At 34.9% G+C, this 7,955-nt stretch overlaps 2 protein-coding genes across 12 annotated transcripts; both read right to left on the bottom strand.

The window, feature by feature from the left end:
* Window positions 1-1,109: 1,109 nt before the first annotated feature.
* LOC123909985 (proline iminopeptidase-like) lies at window positions 1,110-3,006 on the bottom strand. 3 transcript variants are annotated; one of them, XR_006810106.1, is made up of 6 exons: window positions 2,925-3,006; window positions 2,784-2,846; window positions 2,588-2,681; window positions 2,304-2,399; window positions 1,476-2,105; window positions 1,110-1,384 (listed from the first exon to the last, which is right to left on the bottom strand). XR_006810106.1 is itself a non-coding variant. In XM_045960964.1 (5 exons), exons 1-4 carry the CDS (start codon window positions 2,946-2,948, stop codon window positions 2,320-2,322), a joined length of 261 nt encoding a protein of 86 aa, XP_045816920.1. In that variant the 5' UTR covers window positions 2,949-2,995; the 3' UTR covers window positions 1,110-2,105; window positions 2,304-2,319. The 3 variants fall into 3 exon arrangements, 1 of the variants encoding a protein (XP_045816920.1); XR_006810105.1 differs by having other exon boundaries at window positions 1,110-1,907; window positions 2,037-2,105; window positions 2,925-2,998; XM_045960964.1 differs by having other exon boundaries at window positions 1,110-2,105; window positions 2,925-2,995.
* A 148-nt stretch (window positions 3,007-3,154) lies between these two features.
* On the bottom strand, window positions 3,155-7,339 carry LOC123909983 (tubulin alpha-5 chain-like). Of its 9 annotated transcripts, none has more exons than XM_045960956.1 (7): window positions 6,835-6,992; window positions 6,555-6,708; window positions 5,342-5,380; window positions 4,718-4,917; window positions 4,059-4,567; window positions 3,675-3,795; window positions 3,157-3,297 (listed from the first exon to the last, which is right to left on the bottom strand). In XM_045960956.1, exons 1-7 carry the CDS (start codon window positions 6,907-6,909, stop codon window positions 3,295-3,297), a joined length of 1,101 nt encoding a protein of 366 aa, XP_045816912.1. In that variant the 5' UTR covers window positions 6,910-6,992; the 3' UTR covers window positions 3,157-3,294. The 9 variants fall into 9 exon arrangements, with proteins under 9 accessions (XP_045816914.1, XP_045816912.1, XP_045816913.1 ...); XM_045960957.1 differs by having other exon boundaries at window positions 3,163-3,297; window positions 3,723-3,795; XM_045960959.1 differs by lacking the exons at window positions 3,157-3,297; window positions 6,835-6,992 and adding exons at window positions 6,275-6,371; window positions 7,017-7,339 and having other exon boundaries at window positions 3,534-3,795.
* Window positions 7,340-7,955: the final 616 nt, after the last annotated feature.

Genomic DNA, 7,955 nt, shown 5'->3' with positions numbered 1-7,955 from the left:
TAAAGATTTTTCTGTTAGTCATTTTGGTCCTTTCCATTAATTTTTTTCAAAAAACGTTAGTTTTTCACAGGTCCACTGTTACTAATGGTGTAACACCAACATTCAATTTTGTTTTCCTTCTTCATCTTCTCCTTCATTTGTTCTTCATCTTCATGAAGATTTACATAAACTTCAACAACAAAATTCGAAATCTTTAAACAAACTAAAATAGACACTTCAACCCAGAGAATTAAAATCCAAAACCACATAAATTAAACAAATACATGTCCAGAAATCCAGAAAAGAAAGAAGAAAAATAAAACAGTTAGGGAAGAAAAAATCCAGGAAAAAAAAAACTAGATCAAATCCAAATCAAACAACAAATCCATTCTGATCTGTAAACAAAAAATCACAAAAATAAAGTTCAAATCTCAAAACCCACTAGAAAAAGAAAAACTTCAATCCAAGAACATATAAGATCTAGTGGATCACAAAACATATCGCAATGAAACCATGAGAAAGAGAGAGAGAGAGAGAGAACGACGATGGAGTGGAGGTTGCGTGCGACTGTCGACGGAGATGGAGGTGGCGGAGGGGGAGCGGCTCGGTGGTGTGCAGTGGTGGTTGATGATGATTTGCCAAGAGAGATGAAGATGCTTGTTCCTTCGTAATAGTAGGTATGCATAATAAAAGAATTTGGGCCTCTTAAAATAATAGGCCTTCTATAAAAAAAAAAATATAATAGGCCTTAGACTATGGCACCCGTTGTCTTAGCTCAGAGTCGGGTCTGGTGGTTGAAGTCTCGCATTATAAAGAGTTGAATAACATATATAAGTAAGATACCTAATGCTCTTAAGAATTTGAATAAACTAGTCGGCTACCCGTGCGATGCACGGGTTCGGCGGAACACCATTTATATATCAATTATGGATGTTATCAATCATGGATGTTGTTGACCATAGTAATACTGCATAAATGAAATTGGAGTGATCATAATTTCACACACTTATACACCATGGCAAATTATAACTCTTTCACATTCTTATTACTTATACGGTATATGGCAAATTATAACAATATTTCATTTTAGGTTTTGCTGTCATTACACATTAAGTATATAGCATGTTATATTAAAAAAAGTGTAGCTATATTCTGGACCCAATTTAAGTATTATAAGATATCCAATTACATAATCAAAACGAAATGTACAAATAAGTAATCGATTTTCAATTACAAACTATCTCCAAATTAAAAATTAGTCGGATAATAGAATTCTCTTCAACTGATAATTTATTTTCAAATGCTAGCTTAGAGAACTGGTTTGACTTAAATGTCCCTCCTTGAAAATATATGGCCTTCTTCTATAATGAATTTGGATGACTGAATGAGAGTTTAAGTTTCATCCCTGGAAGTAAACAACACGGGAGAAAATCAAGCAAAATCAATACAAACATGAAGCATAGGATAAAAAAATGAATTATAATTTTTCAAGATACTTTGAAAAACACTATAATCATGTTTTCCTTCCCAGATGAAGGTTGAGGCAGGGTTAAGCCTTATTATCATCTTCTATATCATCATGCTTTTCTTGAGAACCCTCTTCACGAGCAGCAATTTCGCCTGCAGAAACGTCAAGATCAAGATTTGAAGATGAACAAAAATTTGTAATCTTAAATCTACAGTGTCTTGGGCGGAGAACTTCAAAGAAAGCTTAAGGGAAGGTCTTCCGAAAGAGTTTATTTCATTGGGAAAGTGGAACAATAAAACCCCTGTATGTCAAGAAGAATGAGACCAAGAAGAATCATGCGCAAAAAGTCACTCATCATTGAAGGCAACATATGCACAACATAAACCATCACCGTAAGCTACACCATTATCTTGGGAAAATCATCACCACATGAACCATCGCTATAGCCGACGCGAGGCTTCTGGTCACAATCAACACAAAATATCTAGTAATCATAATTTTGCAGCAAGAAATGAATTGAAGAGGCAAATGAGAAGGTACAAATTATATAGAAGGAAAAGGTTGAATCAAAAAGTGTAATAATCTTTACCATCACAATATACACCGCGACCATGAGCCACTGCAAGCATTCGGTCGTCGCCAAAGATAAGGAATACTTCTGCAAATTAATAAGGAGTAAAAAATGAAGAAAAGAAAAAGAAATGGAACAATCAAGATGAATCATCTAAATATAAAAAATAACTTTTGTTTAGAGGAACAACAATGAGTCAGGCCAAAAGATGAAACAATAGCCGTGAAACCAAAACAACATTTAAAGAAAAACCAGAGAAGTTCAGAAACCAGACAAAACAATCACCTGAACTTCGATATCATCAGAGTTTAATCTCCTTATAAGCATCAAGGAAGCAGCCTCTCTCATTTTCTGGGATAAGATCTCTGAATGGCTCCCAGGCTTACATGATACAAAATGCAAAAACTATTAGTTCTCACATGCATAGAAACTTATATAACCTAAAGTTTCAGGCTTATTCTATATATCAAGTCAAAAACAACTTCATATTTTAAAAGGAATGCTTATTACGCATGACAATTACTCAAACTTAATTCACTAAAGAAACAAATAAAAGAATAGTTTAATACCATCAGGGAATATTGCAGCAGCACCACCTTCATAAAACCAATCAATCTCTTTCTTCCTTAGAAGGAAGATACCCCTGAGGACTATGCCAGTAACCTGTAACAAAATTATTAAATATTTAAAAAAGTGAACATAGCATGGAAAAATTAAACACATTTTTTATATAAGGGCAATGAAAATCAAAACAAATCTATACACCTTATCTGGGTGAGTTTGGCTGTATGCAAGGGCAAGTGTGCTTCCCCATAACCCCCCAAATACCTGTATATTATATGGATCATAAAATCATATACTGTTACGTAAGAATCACAAAACGTATACTGGTAATTGGTAAACAACCAGAGGTAAAAGATGATCTGCCATTCTGGAATCTCCAAATGTTCTCTTAATTTTTCAATGTCGTCAATGAGGTCCCATGTGGTGTTTTGCTCTAAGCAAGCATGGGGTGTGCTTTTCCCTGCACCTCGCTGATAAAGAGAAAAAATGTAAATTCACAATAGAAGGAATTTTGATCCATGAAACACACTTGCGTTTCAAAACTAACCTGATCAAATAGAATGATTCGGTAAAATTCAGGATCAAAAAATCTTCTATTATTCGGGGAAGTTCCCCCTCCAGATCAACAAATATGGCTCTTGGCACATGCTTTCCGGATCCGGTCTCACTGAAGAAGGTGTTGAATGCGTCGCGTGCTACACCAGGTGAGGTATCACTGCAATGCAAGTAGATAGAGAAATTAGCATATTTGTGCCTAATCAATCATATGAGTTAATGAGTGTTTATACAATATCTAGAAAAGTAGTAGCATCGAAATACCTTAATTCTGTTAATCAGATCAAAATTTCAAGCCAATGATATTCGAAACGTATCCCCCTTTTGTGCTTCTTATTTTTCATTAATGAAAAGAGGGAGTTCATGAAATCCCTTATATCAATTTGAATTATTAACTTAAAATCAATCATATATGTGAACTATTTATTAACTCTTTTTTGCATGTCAATATAATTCTTAACAGCCATGAGTGCATGACAATAAAAATGCCCTCTTAGCATACATGAGATCAAATTTATGATCAATGTGAGAGAAAACCTCGGCAACAGCTGTATTGTTACTTATCATACAAACCGCGCGCATCACCTTGGCAAGATCACCTCCCGGTACTACAGTTGGTGGCTGGTAATTTATACCACACTTGAAACCAGTTGGACACCTGAAATTAGTCACCAAAATCACTCAATCATATTGATTTTTAGTAAAAGGCGAAAGAAAAGTTTGCTCTGTGCTTACAGCTCAATCATATTACAAAGAATTTATTATGTCCCCTATAAGAATAGAGCAATTATATTGTCATGCAAAATTGAATAATTTCAGCATTTTGACCATTCTAGGCAAGTTTAACTAAATCACTTTCAAGGAACATAATCTAAATTGTCACTCAGAATGTGATATTCCAAGAAGTCCAAGTCTAATTACCAGTCAACAAACTGAACTGTTCTCTTTGTTATGATATTTGAAACTGCTGCATTCACATCTTTAGGCACAACATCTCCACGATACATAAGGCAGCACGCCATGTACTTTCCATGTCTAGGATCACACTTAGCCATCATACTTGATGGCTCGAAAACTGAGTTGGTGATCTCCGGAACTGATATCTGCTCATGGTAGGCCTTTGCAGCGGATATTACAGGAGCATAAGATGAAAGCATGAAATGAATACGAGGATATGGAACCAGGTTTGTCTGGAACTCGGTAATATCCACGTTGATTGCACCGTCAAATCTCAAGGAAGTTGTCAGGGAAGAGATGATTTGAGAAATCAAACGGTTGAAGTTAGTGTAAGTTGGCCTTTCTATATCTAATGATTTTTTGCATATATCATATATTGCTTCATTGTCCAAAAGTACAACCACATCAGTGTGCTCAAGAAGTGAATGCGTGGAAAGAACACTGTTGTAAGGTTCAACAACTGCAGTAGATACCTGCATGTTAAAAACAGTTAATAAGAAAAGCATAAAATTTGAATTAAGAAAACCAAAAAATCAAAGAATAATGTAAAGCAACAAATTAATGAGATAGGAACAAATGTTTGATGCTTCACAAACAGTTCATTTTGTCTTCATTTTTAATGCCTGAGGAGAAGGATAGATGGTAAAGCCGAGTTTAGACTTTTTGCCATAATCTACAGACAATCGTTCCAAAAGTAATGATCCCAAACCAGAACCAGTACCTCCACCAACAGCATTGAATACCAAGAATCCTTGCAATCCAGTACAACTGTCTGCTAATTTTCGGATACGATCGAGGCATAGTTCAACAATTTCTCTTCCAACTACATAACAGATCCACAATAAATGGCCACTGTCAAGCTAAAGAGTGAAGAAGAAAAATAGATAATTTGAACTGCATTAGAAATTGGCTTAATTAATGACAAAGTTTAGTTGATTAGTAGTAATAAGTAATATGTGGGGTTGAAAGGGACCATACTTCTCTAACTTTCCTGTGGGTGCATACATCCTTGTCTTGTTTGTTGTTATTTCATTTCATGTCATGACTCATGGCACATCAAAGAGACACCAAGATATATCTCTTCTTCTTCATTCCTCAAATATCTAAATTCATTATGCATCAGTAACTATCTTACCTTACAAACCCAAAATCACAAATAAAAACCCCAAAACAAAAAAAAAAATCTAATTTTTCCCAACCCCTTTTCAGCTGCAGGTAAAAAAAGAATATGGCAAGCAATTGATTACCTGAAAAAGAGGAGCCGCAACCCATGGCAAGTGGAAATGCTGCAGAACACAACACAATCAACAACTCCATAGTTAAAATTAACATAACATATAATACATCTGTTACTTAGCTTGGCAAACCAAACAACCTAATCTGAAAAATCAATTGAAAAATCCTACACAAAATCATATGCACAACTCTAAGGGAAAAAAAGATTAATTCACATTCCATGAATCAAAACAAAATTAACATTAACATATAGTACTAAACTTCACAAATTTCTAAAAAAATTGAAAAATCTACTTTGAAGAGCAAGTCTTGTGTTCATATGAATGAACCTTCCCCAAATTCCTTATTAGGTTTGAGAATGGAACAATAATAGAATGCAATTTATCATCCTTAACCATAGAGATGAGCATATCAAGGAATTTTATAGCATCCTTACAAGAAGAAACAAACACAAATAATTTTAGTCCAAACAAATAGTAAAACAAAAGGTTGTGAAAGTTCTGATTGGTTCTGTTGGATCAAAGAGTAACAAAGTGGATTATGTTAAGACTTAAGAGTATGATAAGTTCCAATAAGCCTTATTTTTTTGTGCCTCTGCTATACCTCATCCTCATATACAATGCCAAACTTTGAAGGACTTTAGTCACTGCTAAAAAATTCAACTAACTACTAAAATAATCCAAAAGTATAGGAATAGCAGAATCAATTAAGGGATTAGGATTGCTTATCTTAGTTAATATGATATATTGTTTTTGTAACTCAACACCATATTTTCTATAGTAAGTTAAGGTTAACAACACCAAAATTTTCTAACTCAACATAACAACACAAAGGATTGAGTATATCCATTATCTATATTTATTCAATCAATCAATCAAAGAAACAAATCAAAATTTTCCAAAAACCTAAAACCTAGAAAAATTATAGATTTAGAATAATTGTACCTGTCTGTCGCATAGAGAAAGCTTTTGTGGTGGTGGCGCGACTGGCGTTTCCGGTGATTTTGATTTGAAACTGAATAACCACCGAAAACCAACTTCCCTGCAACAATCAATTGACAACTTAAAGACTTCCCTAGTGTTATATATAGTGAGTGATATTACATGGTATATGCTTATTGTTCAACAGAGAACTTCTACAATTTAATAACAAATACAACACAAGTTAAATGACTAATTCTCAACCTATGAAAAAAGATAACACAAGTTGAAGAAACTATTTCACCTCTGAAGCAATTCTTTATTATCTGATCCCCATGTTCGTGAAATTCATGGCTGAAGGATGTGTTTGAAGAAAGGACAGATGCTTTGTCCGGCACTGTACTCAAACCATCTGATACAAATGCAATTACAAGGACAAATAGAATGCTAAAGGTAATCTGCAAAAGCATGTGAGTGAAAATTGTGAGCAAGCAACACAAATTTTAAGAGCAGAAGACACAAGCCAATAAATCAAGTTCAGATTGATTTGATTCCAAGAATTCAGATAACAGTCACAGACTCACAGAGAGATGAATATTGACAAATTGACAAAGATGAAATCTAGAAGATGAATTTGGAGATACATCACCATCTACCATAACCACCACACATCACCATCACCTCCAATCTTCAACCATCCTCACCAACAAAAAAACCAACGAAAAAATAAAATAAAATAAATAGAGCATAGAAATTAAGATCGAACCAGAGGAAAGAAGGAGCAAGAAGCTTCGTCGCCGCCGTTGCCGAGCACCGCCGTGTCACCACAAACGGCCACAAGAACTCTCCCGGCCGGAACTCCTCCTCCTCGCCAGAACTTCTCTCCCGCCGGTAAATCTTCTCTCACTCGGCCACTCCCTCACTCTCATGACGAGTGATTGATTCGTAGATCGTGGTGGAGGTTGTGGTGTGGATGTTATGGTGAAGGATGAGATGGGGAGTGAGAGAGATGAAACTGTGGGATGATGAGAAAGAGGGAGAGCGTACGAGAGAGAGAGAGAGGGGAAGAGAGAGAGAACAATTTCACAAATGAAAAAAAATTGGGAAAGTAATCATAAAACCACAATTGTTTCCATAAACCACTTGTGTCAATGGTTTGCATAAACCAGCAATCACAAAACCAGCAATTATAAGAGGGTTCATATGAGTCATGCAAAGAATTATAATAAGCCATGTGTAAGATGTGTAAGATGAAGCATAGGAATAGCATGCCATGTGCAAGAAGGTGTAGATGTGAACATTGAACCCTAAATTGAACCCTAAAATGAAATGAAACCCTAAATGGCATGGCAAGATGTGGTTGGTCAGAAGAAACAAATGTAGAAGATTGATTGGACAAGAATTTAGGGTTAGGAAAAAGGACTTGCAAAACCACTGATCCTTTATTATATTAAGATTAAGATATGTAGTGTCAAATTTTCTAATATAGGTATTCTTGACTCAATCAATATAAATGATCTCCCAAACTTCTCGCATCATCCAACACATAAATGTTTTTCAAAGGATTTTTTAAGGAACTCAAATGGAAATGCCAATCTGAATTTTTTGAGGGTGCGGATACAACTGTGTCACTGTGAAGGTAGCTAGTACATTCTTCTTAGAACAATATTTAAAAGTATTGCGCCTATTTGTTGTTTGACGATAT

The sequence above is a fragment of the Trifolium pratense genome, linkage group LG2, assembly GCF_020283565.1.
Source record: "Trifolium pratense cultivar HEN17-A07 linkage group LG2, ARS_RC_1.1, whole genome shotgun sequence".
Lineage (NCBI taxonomy): Eukaryota > Viridiplantae > Streptophyta > Magnoliopsida > Fabales > Fabaceae > Trifolium > Trifolium pratense.
Note: the sequence above shows the minus strand (reverse complement) of the source record. Positions and strands in the feature narration are given on the sequence as shown.

Bases quoted from the DNA above. Each gene is read 5' to 3' on its own strand.
- LOC123909985 (XM_045960964.1), bottom strand. From the start codon at position 2,948: ATGGCAGATCATCTTTTACCTCTG. The intron at 2,682-2,783 runs GTGTATAGATTT...ATTTTGTTACAG, and splicing joins GCCAAACTCACCCAGATAAG to GTTACTGGCATAGTCCTCAG. The intron at 2,400-2,587 runs GTATTAAACTAT...GTATCATGTAAG, and splicing joins TGCTGCAATATTCCCTGATG to CCTGGGAGCCATTCAGAGAT.
- LOC123909983 (XM_045960955.1), bottom strand. From the start codon at position 6,909: ATGGTAGATGGTGATGTATCTCCAAATTCATCTTCTAGATTTCATCTT. The intron at 4,918-5,341 runs GTAATCAATTGC...TCTGTTATGTAG, and splicing joins TTGCGGCTCCTCTTTTTCAG to TTGGAAGAGAAATTGTTGAA. The intron at 4,568-4,717 runs GCATTAAAAATG...TTTAACATGCAG, and splicing joins CCATCTATCCTTCTCCTCAG to GTATCTACTGCAGTTGTTGA.